The sequence below is a fragment of the Paramacrobiotus metropolitanus genome, unplaced genomic scaffold (genome assembly GCF_019649055.1).
Source record: "Paramacrobiotus metropolitanus isolate TYO unplaced genomic scaffold, Prichtersi_v1.0 Parri_scaffold0000016, whole genome shotgun sequence".
NCBI classification, from domain to species: Eukaryota; Metazoa; Tardigrada; class Eutardigrada; order Parachela; family Macrobiotidae; genus Paramacrobiotus; species Paramacrobiotus metropolitanus.
Window position 1 is genome coordinate 1220265 of NW_026570236.1, and position 14622 is coordinate 1234886.

Sequence of the window (14622 nt, forward strand, 5' to 3'; positions counted from 1 at the left end):
TGAGTGCTTTACCGTTACTTGTTTTTCAACAATCGAAGGCTGCACGCACCATAGAACCACAACGGATAACAACGTCAAACTGCGTCCCATTAGTAAGAAATGTTTACTGTAAATTGGTCAAACCTGGTACCGTTTCCATGAATGATTCCGCCTTCTCGCGTCGGATTTCGATGTAAATCTTCTGTGCAAAAACAAATTTTTTCGTCCGTAGCTCGCCGGTTTCCTTTAGAGTCTGCTTCCTGAGTTCCGCGGTCATGCGAAGGATTTCCGGTCTGAATATTATAAGTGGTTCGAAGCCTTAAGTGTAATTGTATAATTGCTCCTGGTAGATCCGGGAGCACTGGAAATTCAAGTGTTGAACGGACCTGTACACGTTAAAACCAAATTGGCCAATTATTATTACGTTATATTATGTATATGTATGCTTGTTTTGCCAATCAACAGCAGTTGCCACTACTTGTTTTGCCAATCAACAGCAGGTTGAAAAATTACCGCGTGAAACAATGACTTTAAGCAAAATCTTCCCTTTTTAATCATCCACAGGCCCAATACGTACCATTTCCCATACGAGTTCATTGATAAACTTATGTCAATGTCTCGTGATTAAGAAGGACACAACTAATAACTCAATCAATCCGTTCGTGAAAATGTTTTCGTTGGCTCTAATTTTTGCTCATCTTGTTGCTCTGGCGGAAACCCACAAGCAGATATCACCTCTGTCGAATTCCAGTTATAAGACAAATGGCACTCTTCTAAATGTTAGCCTGGTTGCTATAGGCAGCAACGCTACGTACTGCGATTATGCGGCTTTACCATACTCTGGACCAGGGTTTTCTTTAGCCGTTGATCGTGTGCAAGGCATTTATGCCGGAACACTAAACTTCAGTCTCCATTTTATTGGAGACCGAACGTGCACATATCTTCAAGACAATCTTATTGTTGAGCTAGCTCAGTGGCACTACGAGGAAAGGAACGAACACGACCTTACTATATACCTCTCACCAGGTAAGAGACGAAGATTGTTCGCAAAATGATTTCCAATCCTGAAATTGTATTATTCATTATTGTGTTGTTTCACAGAATACACTGGAACTTTAGAGATGATTTATTTACAAGCTCAGTGGAATACGTTGTTGATTGCCACGTACCTGAATTAATACAGGTTAAGTATTCCCGCATCCTTTAATTTTGGTTCGTTATTAGGGAAAACGCCAGCCCAAAAAAGCGCAAACAGTTTTTATACGGGCAACCAACGTGGATATCCACAAATTGTTTCCATTTGTTGGAATATGCGGAATTGTATATCAACATTTTAAACAAATATAACTGGACATCCATTACTGTGGTGATCGATGAAGGCTCTCCTCCTTTTTATTCTGAGCTGGGCTCAATGGTTCTCGCTTTACTCCAGGTTCAAAAGCGTGTAACGTATGCTATCCGATATATTGATACAAAGATAGATGCGGGCTTTGGTGAATTCGCACCTTTATTGAAAAAAATTCGTGCCAGCAGCAGAAGTGAGTGATTGTGATTACAGTTGCTAATTTCCCATACCCTCTTAGCAATGGAAGTTTTGCAATTCTGCCAAGTCGCTACTTATATTATAATAACGTACAAATTAAAATAACACAGAAAGTTATTACAGTTGCATGTACAGGACAATTTAGCTAGCCTGCAGAACAGTAACAGTACTGTATTTACAGTAATTTTGCCATCTTAGCTTGAACATACTGCTAATATCTCTCGTAGTTTTACTGTATTTTGGCGGCGGTTCGGCTTTGCGCGAATTTCTGGTAAGAAAACATTGTCCGGTTTAATTTTTGATTTCATTTATCTTAAGAACTTTTCTGTTATAAAATTTAACAAATTTTTGCAGCATACCACCTATCTGCTGAACATGACAAATGGAGAATACGTATGAGCTGGTTTACGGGTTACCATACAAGTCTAAACTTTGTGACAACACACCTGTAAATAAAAGTCTTACTTTATTCGTGAATAACTAAATTATTGCAGGTGTATATCCTGGTAGAAATTAATCCTTTCCTTCCATCACGCTGGCAGAATATAGATAATAAGGATCAGGTATACAACGTGTTTGGTACTCCGTTGATTTGTATCATATGAAGCATGACTGTATTCTCTGCCGAATATTTCTTACGAAAGGGTTCTCCTTCTTGCCTTTTCTTTTATTTCGATCATTGTCCACTACGTAGTGCTGCTGTGAACCGGCAAGGCTCGGTTGCACGAAGGCAAGAAATTAATTATAACCATTATTTATTATTACTAATATTGATCAAGTACGCACGTACAATGTAGGACAAAATGGTCGCATAGCCCCATACCCAGCATTCTGTACGCAAGCGGTGCAGTGCACTTGTACGAAACGGATATTTTGAACTCAGTCGTACAGTGCAGTGTGCTGCATGCGTACTGAATGTGGAGATGTTGGGTATGCGACCATTTCGTCCTAAGCTGTAGTAGAACACAAGATTAACAGATTACCCTCTCGGCATTAGGCCGTTTTACAGTCGCTGCAGTCGGTGCTAATCCTTCACCCAAGCGAAAATACTCAAAATGACTTGGCAAAGATGCAGCTCGGGAAGCACTTCCTGCGGCGCACAGAGCGAGATTTTAATTACATTTATCCATTATCTACTCAGGTAGGGATGTGCCACGTGGTTGTCGCGTTTAAGATCTAAAAACCGCAGTACTCCAATTATCCTTTACGCGCTTGCTGTTACGTTTTTTGGTAGCCGTACATCCTGATAGCCTCTGCCTACACGACAGTTTTTGCCCTTGCGGAGGTAAAGTCTCTAACCAGGATAATAGTTTTTGCGACACTTCCAAAATGTCGACAGCGAGAATACCGGGAGTGCAAATCATTTAGAAAGTGTACTAATTCTCAGGTGATCAACGATACTTTGGTGAAAAACAAAAGGCCAGATTGGAGCGGTTCGGTTTTAGCGCACCTGTTAACCAACCGCACCTTCAGAGATGATGTTGGTAACACCATGTATATCGACAGTGACGGACAAAGACGCACTGATATCACCGTATCCTTTTTTGACACCAACGGCAACCGCATGGTATTTACTTTAACTTAATACAAAGTAATGCTTCTGGAGCTGCGTATACGCATATGTTCTCGTACAATGTACCATGTTTACAATGCACTGCACAGGGATTGTTGCAAAAGTTCGGCAACACCGAAGAATTGGTCGAGATAACGCATTTGTTGACATGGGCCAATAACGCAACTTTTCCTCCTCCCAACGAACCACTGTGTGGATATATAAATCAAAGTCTACTGTGTCGCACACCAGGTAACGGGCACTTCTCAAACTTTTTTATTCTGCAGGACTGCAACGTATTTTGTGGATTCGTAGTATGTGATCCTAGTCAGTTGTTATTGTAGGCGATATTAAATCAACAATTTTGTCCATTTCTTGGCCGATATCGTTAGCGGTTATGGGAGTTTTAACTGCATCGGGATACGTCGTGTTAGTGATTCTTAGCCAATAATAAAATACATATTTGATACGAAAACGGTGAAAGATCATCTTTGCTCGCGGCAATTAAAATACAACCATGAGCGGATGACCTTTCAAAATCAGAAGCATACTTGATTTAATATGTTAGTGCTGCTTTTCTACGGCTGCGAAATTTTTCTAGCAAGTAAATAACTAGGAAAGTGCGCTCGCTTTTTGCGGGCACTGCATGACCGAAGCGTAGCAGGAATATGTGCCTAAATTATAACAGTTTGGGTCGAGCCTCTTAATAAAGCTATTTTCAACTCTCAACAGAGCAGCACTACCAAATTACTAATGGAATCGGGAAAGCCATCTAACAGAAAAACCCGTCCACTGCTCTATTGACTGCGTTTTCGCAATCGAACGGTTTTATTTAAATGTAACTTTTGCAGTACCAAACAGATATAATGTTGTTTTACTTTAGAAATATTGTCTTCCTGCTAGACAAACTTTTCTACTCGGGATCAGTGCTTTTTTTACGGTTACCCAGGAAGAACAACCCCGTCTTGAATAATTCTGTGATGTTATCAGTTTTGTTAAGCAGTAGCAGGAAGGGTCACTAAGGTCACCCATTATTCTTTACTGAGGGCAGTCGTCTCAGTAATTTTAATTACCATGCTGGCCAACGAGTTGCCGTTCTAGCGATCGCATAAAGGAGGAGACAGCAAAAATGTCTGCTGGGCGTTTTTGCCAGTCCGGTTCCTTTAAAACTGATGCAGTTCAGACCATACACTACGACAAAATAAGAATTCATTCCGGCAAAGCCGCGAAGAGGAGAGGGTGGGTCCACTTACTCTGCCATTACAACTTCTTGTTTTGAAGAATGGTCAACATCTGTGATCGGTAGCCTTGAGGGGGCAAGGGAGGGGGCAACGTTGACAGGACAGTAAACTTATCAACGTTATTACAAAATCCTGGAAGAGCAAAACCTACGTACAGATTTTTCCCTGAGCCGACGGATGGTTCTGTCGGTTACCTTCCCAATGCTCTGATCTCTTCCCAATGTTATCGTGCATGTGTGCATTTGGTGGCGGCGCTCGAAGAACGGACATCGCCAGTTACATGGGGTGTGAGTATATACAGCCACCGCGCATTGGTGCGTCTCTTCCCAATGCTACCGTGCATATGTGCATTTGGTGGCGGTGACAGACGAACGGACATCACGCTTCCCATTAATTCTGAACATAGAGGACCTTCGCTACGCTTCGGTCGACTAAAGCTTGTCCGTATCCAAATCGGTCTCGAACTGGCAAGGGACCATGTAATTATGCTTGGATTAACCTGTAATTACACTGTTCGTAATTCACCACCAAAAGCCGCAAAGTTCAACTTTTTTTTAACCTCAAAAGGTCCACAACTAAACGTTGGCTGCTTTCTGACCCATGGTGGCAAATTCATTTACATCAAAGTTTAGAAGATGTCCCCGCTGACCCCAGCATCCATCCCATTACAACAAGGGGTTCGCGGGTAAGGCCATAAGCTACTTTCTTCGTTGTCCCACATGCAGGTTTTACAATCTTCCGTATTCTAACAGAGCTTGTGTAGCGCAGTTGTTTTTGGATCCCATAAACATAAGCCGGTCATGGGATGGAAGGTGTGTGGTAGAAGCTGCGCCGTCCATTTTACCGATATTTCCTTTAGCAAGAAACTGGTGTTTGTGTTACGGCAGGTAAGTGTGACGTTTTAAGTGAATACGTACACGGCACTTTATGGTTGTCTTATTGGACTCTTAGTACGCGTTGTTTTCTCACTCATACTCACACATACGGTAGTCATACACCAGAGCGCAGGCGCACTATAGATTGGTTGTGAAAATCACATCGCGATTAAGTAGCATACACTGTTCTGCGTTTTACACACGTTTTGTTTGCAGATAAGGAAAATCGAGCACATCAATATCTGCCAGTTTTTGGGACTGGCTATAACCAATGCGTCCACAGACATGCACTGGATTTCGGCCGTAATAGAATCACCGCCAAGAGGCCCTTTGCCTGACATTTTTGGCAGTTGCGTCAGCAGAAATGTGGCTTTAATAAGTTCGCTCATTTTGGACTATCTAGAAGTATGCTGTTACGCGTTGACGACTGCCTTGTCTTCAAAAGACAAGAGTTTTGGTTGTTGCAGGCAGTACAATACCTTCATTCTTCCTCCTTGCAATTTCATGGACGAATCAGCATTTTGACTTGTTGGGTCGAGTCTTGTGCCAGAATGTCCTTTGGGAGTCTCTCTACTGGACTGCGTCAGAATCAACGGTCCCTTCTGACAGCAACTCGATGCAGTCAGTTGATATTTACTCGTCCGGTCTCATCATATACGATATCTTGACTACGGGAAAGTTTTTTGCCAAGATTCAAGGATTTACCGAAGGTAAGTTATACTATAATTATTACATGATAGTAAGATTCAATGAAATTTTCTGAACCGCTTGCACTTTGCGTCGGCTTCGTTGACATACGGTCTTGCGTTATAGTTAGTAGTTCCAGTCGGTGACCAGCAACCATAGTAATCCACTTTACAGAAATTCCTAATCTCCACAGTATTTCCGAAATGGTGACGTTTTCAAGTGTACCTGATTTCGAAAACGTTCTTCGATCGTGCATCAGCTTGGACGCAAATCAGCGACCCAGTATAGAAATCCTTCGTCACGCGCTGGCTGCCATAAATCCTCTCCTGGCCATAAGACAACGAAAAATCAATCTTACCGACAATATTTGCGTAGGCTTGGAAGATTATGCAGCCGATTTAGAGCGGCAAGTAAAAGACAGAACTAATGAACTGAAAAAGGAAACGGATAAATGCAATGGTATCATCGACCGGCTGCTACCACGGTACTGTATATGCAAAATAAATAGTTTAGTTTTTCGTGTGAATTTTTTTTAGTCTTAAATATGCCTGCTATTGGGCAGATCTGTAGCCAAGACGCTGCGAGCTGGAGAAAAGGTTTTGCCCGAGTTTTATGATTGTGTGACAATCATGTTTCTTGATCTGTATGGATTCAATGACTTCGTTAACGTCCAGCAAACACAAATGGCGATCAGTCTGATATCAGCCACCGAAGCCCCTATCGAGGCCAATGTCAAAAGTAAGAAAGAACTTTTGGAAGAAAGAACTTTTATGTGGTCAAAAGTAAGAAAGAAGTTTTAGAAGAAAGAAGTTTTCTTAGGTCAATAGTAAGAAAGAAATTTCCCCAGTCAAAAGTAAGAAAGAAATTTTTGTTATAGCTGCTGCAATGTATTGCTGACAAAAATGTATTGCTGCAAAAACTTTTATTCTAACCAGAACCTAAACACACCAAAACAGTTAAAATGTTTTTTAGCTGACAAAACCCATTCGCTAACAAACTGCTTAAAACCAGATTAAAAAATGGTAAAAAGTGAGAATGATTGCGTCCGCTAAACTTGTCTATGCATGAATAAAAAAAGTACAAAATGAAGTAACGACACCACAAGAAATGAACCACGAAAAAACAGCCGAAGTAACGACACTAAAAAATGAACAACGGAAAAACAGCCGTGGCACTTTCGCACAATCGAAACGTAAAAACGTGGCACTGCCGCACTGCATACGGTCACAATGAGTCGTACAAGATAAGATGCCGGCTAAGTTTCTCGGCGGAACTTAGCGATTAATTGCAGCTCTTCTTGGCTGAATTGGATGGATTTATCCAAATTGTTTGCGAACAGGGTGGTAAAATTCGGGTGACGTCTTTTTATGCAGGCCGCGCGTAAACAGTACTTTCGCGGTTTAGCTGCCTCGGTAACCGATTGGCGGTTGCTACCACTGATATATTCAAACTCTTCGCGCACTACGATGATATTCAAAGCTGGTGGATTTTCGGTAAATTTCTTGCCACACCCAGGACACTTGGAGTTGAAATGGATATCAGCATCCTTCGTAATGCGGAAGCGACTGTTTCCTTTCTGCCATGGACTAAGGCGCTTAATTCCCTTGCAGCAAGGACAAGGTTCTGTGAAAGTATCAAATCGTTTTTTAAACAGACGGTTTGCTTTTCGCTTTTTCTCCATTATTAATGTCAGCTTACCAGGAGATTGCTCTCGTTTAATTTTTTCCTCCATCATGCAAAGGTCCTCCAGTTGCTGCTGCTGCGGATGCTGTCAATTAAACCGGACAACGCATGTATCAATCACTAAGTTTAATTTTGAAACAAATATGGTGCATATTAAGATTAAAAAATTATTTGACTAACCAGGGCACATAATCAGGATCCAATTAAAAAAAATCTAACCTTTATGATAATAGTACAGTACTTCATAATACCATAATCACGGGATGGCTTACAGCGTTTTTACAAATGGTAAGTTTTTCTGAATCCGAAGGCTGCATGTACCCTGGTAAGGTTACAGAGTACGTGCACTTAAAGTGAGTTGAACCAGTCGTATATCGAAAACGTAATGTAGTCGTATAATCGTACTGATTAGTGAGTGATGGAAATAACTATAACAAGACGTTACCGCAGTTTCTTCGTTTCCTTGAATCTTGATTTTTTTTCCAATCGTCTATAAAATAGTACAGTATAACACCCATTAGTACGAACAGTACATATAATTATTCGTATCATGCAACAATATTTGCGGTCACTTTAATGATGACCTTTAACTGTTGCGATACGGTTCTAAATAGTTAATGTGTTTGTAAATTGAAAAAAATGTAAAGTCTATTAGAGTATTGTATTACCACCACCATTAGCAGAATGACCAACCTTTTTCGCATTTGTTTCAGCATGTTGACTGCCAATAACTTGAACTTCTTCCTCGGTATCTGCATCCTGTAAATGTAATGAATAATCTGTCGCTATATTTCTTTTGAACTTACTTTAATATAACTAAAAGCCAGAACTATTATTATTTAAAAATTATGAATGCTGGTTGCTAGAAAAGTTACCGAAATCTCATTGTGACACCGCTTCAAAACAGTTCTAGAAGTGTTTGCTTTCCACCGGCCGGATCGAAGTGTGGCCCCTTTAGACAGCTTCCTGTCGGCTTTCCGCTTGACTCCCACTTTTCTACCTCTGGCGTTTGAGGTCGGTTCTATAACGGCTTGAAATGGAGGAAGTGCATTACGAAACTTTTCGAGAAACTCTGGCATTCTCTGCGTAATATGCGAAACTGCGAGAACATCGGCACAGAACCTCTTCTTTTTGAAAATCGCGCATGTACAATCGGCAGTATCGTCACTTGACCACTTCACTTTTTGCATTGCTCCGTTAGCGTCTTCGGCTAGGAAAACATTATTTCCCATTTTTGCTGGTGCAGGATGGATTTTTTCGGTATTCACCAGTTGATAGGCTGCTTTCCAAAACGGCTGCAGATCCACAGATAGCAGGGACTTATCAAAGGACACTTGAAACTTTATGGTGTTATCGTTACCAGGATGAACCAACTTGTAGCGACGGTCAGACAATGGGTCACGGTCTAAACTACCACCGAAGAGCATGCAAATATAAGTGTTGTACAGAATTTCGTCGTCGAGCACAGCAACAGTGGCTGCAGAACAGGGCGAGGTCTGAGTAAAGACAAATTCGCCACATCCTGCAAGAAAGTAACAACTCTGCATGAAAATAATACTTATATTAATGCTAAAAGACCTGGTTAATTTACTTTGAGGAAATGTTTATATTATTGTTCAACGGCATATTATCTTACGTGTGTATATCTTCATTTCAAGTGTATACATTTTATTTTATTATCGCTAAATCTAATATGTTGTTTCGCAGCTTACTATTCCATTTGTAAACTCACCGATTATTGCCTCAGCGATGTACATCTCTTGCCGGCGCACAAGAGATTTAATATGACCAGTAATATCCAAAAGCGTCACCTGGGGTTTCGGGAAACCTTTCAGCTTATCCTTCAGCTCATTGTTAGCTGACTCGGCAACGTTGTTGGTCACATGATCAGACCCGAACCCTGCCGCTTTACGCACTGGCAGTAACGCATGCTGCAGAAATTTTTGTTTCTTGTTCTTTTCGTAGTATGCCAAAATGCCGGGGTGAATGCTTGATAGCTGTGGCGTTTCTTCTGCAACTTTGGCATTTAGTTCCTGTTCAGAGTCGCTGTCAATCACACCTTTCTCGTAAGCATCACTACCGGAAGCAGCACTCCCGAAGAAAATCGCAAGTACTTTTTTGATAGCAGCTTCGTCCAGCTTGAGTTCTTTCTTCATGTGATGCTTGAAATTATCTTTTAAATGGAGAAAACACGTCAAAATTTTGGCATTTGGGAGTAAAGCACGGATTGCTTTCCGCAGTGCTGCGTCATCGTCGCACACTACCGTAGGAGACCATTGAGTAAAGATGTCACTGTTTTCGGTGCATTCTCGCTGGTATCTCTCCAGTATCGTATACAGGCCAGCCTGCATTTCTGCTGCGAACAAGCTCTTCATTATAGCCGTGCCGACTACGATAACGGCATTCCCAAACCCTCTGAGTTTAGCCGATTCGGAAAGTTGAGCAGCAACAGGTGGTGTTTCTTTTCTGCGGAGATAGGGATGTTGTATGGCTAAGGTCATCACGTAATATTCTCCAATGTTATGGACAACATCGATGATCAATGGACTGAATACGTGTTGCCCATCGAATCCTACAAAGCGCAGTAACAAAAGTTAATTAAGATTAATTATCTTTCTTGTACTCCTCCTGTATCCGGTTAGGTTTCTTAAGTTTATAATGTTTTCTTTAGGTTTCTTGGGTTTTCTTAGGTTTCTTAGGTTTTCTTAGGTTTCTTAGGTTTTTTCCAGACCCCAACCCTGCCGCTTTGCGCACTTAGATTTAGCGGAATAATTCTCGTATACATGTGAGATACGTAAAGGCAATAGAACACGTCGATGAAAAAAACGAAGTCAAAACGTTTAAGGATACATGTGTGATGTGAAGTACGCAAGGAAAACCGTAAGGCACTGCGAACGCAAAATTATAAAAAATTTAACGTGTACAAAATTGCCCTTTTCTACAACATGCACCCTTTATATCTATAGTGAAAGAATTTTAGCCATGCTGTTTGTTTTGGACTTTCTAATAAAATTATGACTAAATCTATAAATTTTTAAGTCGATGTGATTACTTGCCTGGGAGCACGAAGGATTTCATAAGTAGTGACTGCGACAGCGCACACACAACTGGAACCATGTTCTTTTTCCCGTCACTCCGTTGAGCGATTGCCGCACAATGGAAAAACACGTCGTCCTCCATGCATAGCTTGCTCATGAGATCCGCCATTTCGATTTCTTTAAGGTGACCTTTACCCGTTTCACTTGCGACTTATCGCGCGGGAGGGACATGGGATTGCAGCTCCCTTCTGATGCAGATTTCTTTGCAGTCTCCATAATTTCGTCATTGCGCGAAAACTTATTATTGTCAAGAGCGACTGTGATTTCTTCCTTTGCGATTGCGGTGGTACCGTTGAACGGTAGCTCGATATTGGAATTACCATGGGGCGGCACAATAAAGGATTTCGGTCGTTCGCCGGGTTCCCATCTGAACTCGATTACCACCACGCGTTTGGTCGGATCAACGTAGGTCAGTTTGCGGAATGCCGGGCAAGTGGAATTGCGATAGTATGTGGTGGATAGATTGCCAACTTCATGACATCTATCTTGTTTCCAGCCGCCAGCACCGTCAGGCCGTAAAATCGTACGGGTATCTTTTTTGCCAGGCTTTACCAAAAATATCCCGTCACTTTCTGCGTTTTGAAAGGCCATCGGAATTGTCCGCAACGGATCGAACGGCCATTGATTTGGTGGATCATAATCACGGTTCAGAAGATCCTTACAGAAAGTGCGACGTTCTTTATTGGTCATAGTGGAGTGAGGCTTGAAATACCACAGGCTGCCAAAGCTGAAGCAGAATTTATAAACAAATTATTTAATCAGTTGACACATTTCTGAAAATACCCTGTATGACATAGTCTTGGAGCATACGTATATAGCGTACAAAATTTGTTATATATATGGTCACAAACGCTTCATTCAAAAGTTATGTTAAAACAGCTTATGTGTGTGCAAAAACGCTGTCTGCAAAAACGCATACAAAACAAGTCTTAAATATGTTTGCAAAGTTACCGGCATTTTTTCGGGTCGGTGGAGTTATCTTCTTCGCTGTCGCTGACGGTGACCACTTCAATATGTCCAGCCGGTTTTCCAGCAGCATCCTCACTAGCATGAAGAATTGAAGACGTGAGAATTTATATAACACTTTTTCAATGAAACTTTTTGTAATATAGCCATTTCTGTGTAATATAACCACGTGACAATTTCTGCATAAAACTACCGGAAGTCAGAAAACGGTCGAAAAACCTGTTGTGATTGCATAAAACCTTGGAAACTAAATGTCATAAAACAATTAAAAAGGCCGCGCACATAGTCAACATCCGTGCGAACTCAAAAAGGTCACCCGTGCACACTGGCAGTGTGACACTGCCAACGCCAATGTCCGAACTCCGTGCACCCAGCCAACAAACGTGTTTTCCCGCGCACGCAGAATCGACATAAATTAAATGGCAGTTAAATTTATCAAAAGGTTAAGTAATGGTAGCCTTTCTTTTGATAATTTATATTAATATTAACAACAATAATAATAATAATTCTCTTACGAGTTTCTCCTGTTTGCGATTTCCATTCGTTTTGGTGCTGATGTGGAGGGAAGCGCAGCGAGGTCCGCTCTGTTAGAAGCACCAGGTGCTGGGCAGCTTTCAGAAATGGGAAACTTGGATGTAGAGGGACAGTTGCTGTTTTCATTTTGAATGCTGATGTTTGATCGGACAGCTTTGCGTCTAGCACTATCTTGGCTAACAATTTAGGAACAGAAAGCTCATATCATATAAGTTTGCATTTAATAAAAAATTTAGCCTGCATTGTGTATACACTTCTATAATATTAATTTACTCAGAAAACTGTATTACTCGTAATTTACTCAGTGCACAGATTTGAAACACTGGGAAAACTCACATCACCGCAAATAGGTATATTTTATGTACAATACTTCTTACAATTAGTATATTTTATGTACAATACTTCTTACAATTAGTATACGTATACGTCGTATGTACTTGTAGTATACGTACGTCATATAATTACAATTTACAATCACATTATTCACATATGAAAAGTAGTACAGGTAGTATGTAGTATACGTACGTTATATCTATATAATTACAATCACATATGAAACATATTGCAAGAAAATAAAAGTTATGTATCGAACCAAAGATGCGGTTGCAAAAAGCGCCATAATAGAAATAAAAAACAAAATAAGTGGCATATTAGCACAAATTTCTTACGCCGGATATGCGTCTTCGTCGCTGCTTGCATCTTCAGTTTCATAGCCTTGCTCCATGTTAGCCATTGCGGAGCGAATGCTACATAATGTAAAACTATCCCTTGGTGATCTCCAGGATGTTTCCAAACATAGGTTTAAAAAGGCAACAAAGAATCTCAGCAAATTTCATTGTCAAATTTTGGCTTTCATTGTCAAATTTTGGCTGCACAAGAAACGGCTTTGCATCTGCAGACTTTATGGATTGCATTGCACACACACGCACAGGTGCATCGCGTCTTTGCGTAACGATTGTGCTATCTACGCCGGGAGAGAACAGACCAGTGCCCGCGTGCCCGTCAGCTGTACAGATACTGGTCTAGACTGGAAAAATTTGTTGTTTTGCGGATGATAATAAGGAATCAGACCAGATCACACCTGAGTGTCACCGCAAGAATACTTTATTCAGCGTGGTATCTGCCGCTTTGATATCGCCTTGCTTCCCGCTCGTTCTAGTGAGCCAGTCAGCAATACACGTTTCAGGGAAAGCGCGTAATGTATTGCGCATGTAATCTGCATAACAGAGTTAATAAATTTAATTTGTGTTGTACATAATAAATTGGCAATAACAAAATTTCTTTCTTACTTTTGACTGGAGAAATTTCTTTCTTACTATTGACCTAAGAAAACTTCTTTCTTCTAAAACTTCTTTCTTACTTTTGGCCTCATAAAAGTTCTTTCTTCCAAAAGTTCTTTCTTACTTTTGACATTGGCCCATATCGATACGTTGTCAAAGGAATGCGGCGTGTACAAAGTGGTAGCAATCATGGAATCCTTCATGGTAAATGAAAATGCGGAGCTGCAGTTGACTGAACGTTGAAGGACCCTTGGCATGACTCGTATAAGTGGCAGAATTTTGTAGCTAGCAAGCGGATTCCCAGAAAGAATTGGAAATAATCATATTGAAAGGGCTGCAACGTTTGCAGTAAGACTGCTGGATAGCTATCCACAGTTGACCGTTCTGATAGATTTGCAGATCAAGATCGGTATTCATTCTGGTAGGTTTGTAATGATTTTCAATTTGACTGCGAGTTGAATGGATCTTTGTCATTTTAGGTCCTTGCGTAGCGGGATTGATGGGATCAAAACGACCCCGCTATTGTCTGTATGCTAACTAACCTAACTTTACCATAATAAAAAGAAAACAAGACTCTTGCATAACTACTTATACCAACATCGGCGTTGATTTTGCTAATGTTCTACCACTGTATGTGGTTCAAACAAACTGAAAATAATTTGTGATTTAAAATTTTAAAAAAATCTGAATGTGATTTCAAGACACTAACTCCACTGTTCCAACATTACCGTGAACCTTACATAAAAGGACGTTTGGGTTGTTAAATAGGTTCGGGGACACCGTGAACGTTGCTTCCAGGATGTGCAGGCATGGTCTGCCCGGTCACGTTCACTTGAGTCCAGAGAGCAAACTTCTTTTGGAGCATTTCAACCAGTTCTCTGTTGAATCAAGAGCACGCCAAGCAGTAAAGGGGGAATATGAGATAACCACATACTGGCTTCTGCCGACAATACGACTTTAACTGCATGTAGCTACTCCATTACCATGTGCTGGCCAGCTCCAGACTATCACTACGTGCCGCATGTCTGCCTACGTCAAATCCATTTTACATGTCGACTTTCAATAATTTCTAGCATGGCAGATTGTTAAACCTTACTCGTCACTTCAATTATGGCTTGTACTACCATTAGTAAAATTTCGGTGTGCTGTCTTTTTGTAAGGACACTCTATATGGCATTCCGTTT

General features: G+C 40.9%; 1 protein-coding gene across 1 annotated transcript; it reads left to right on the forward strand.

Moving 5' to 3' along the window:
- The first annotated feature begins 247 nt into the window (after positions 1-247).
- On the forward strand, positions 248-5860 carry LOC129585220 (atrial natriuretic peptide receptor 1-like). Its single transcript, XM_055477822.1, has 14 exons — positions 248-1005; positions 1081-1144; positions 1204-1517; positions 1750-1793; positions 1877-1915; positions 2017-2085; positions 2520-2663; positions 2757-2807; positions 2910-3089; positions 3185-3326; positions 3419-3503; positions 4883-5000; positions 5068-5202; positions 5407-5860. Exons 1-14 carry the CDS (start codon positions 648-650, stop codon positions 5713-5715), a joined length of 2052 nt encoding a protein of 683 aa, XP_055333797.1. The 5' UTR covers positions 248-647; the 3' UTR covers positions 5716-5860.
- Positions 5861-14622: the final 8762 nt, after the last annotated feature.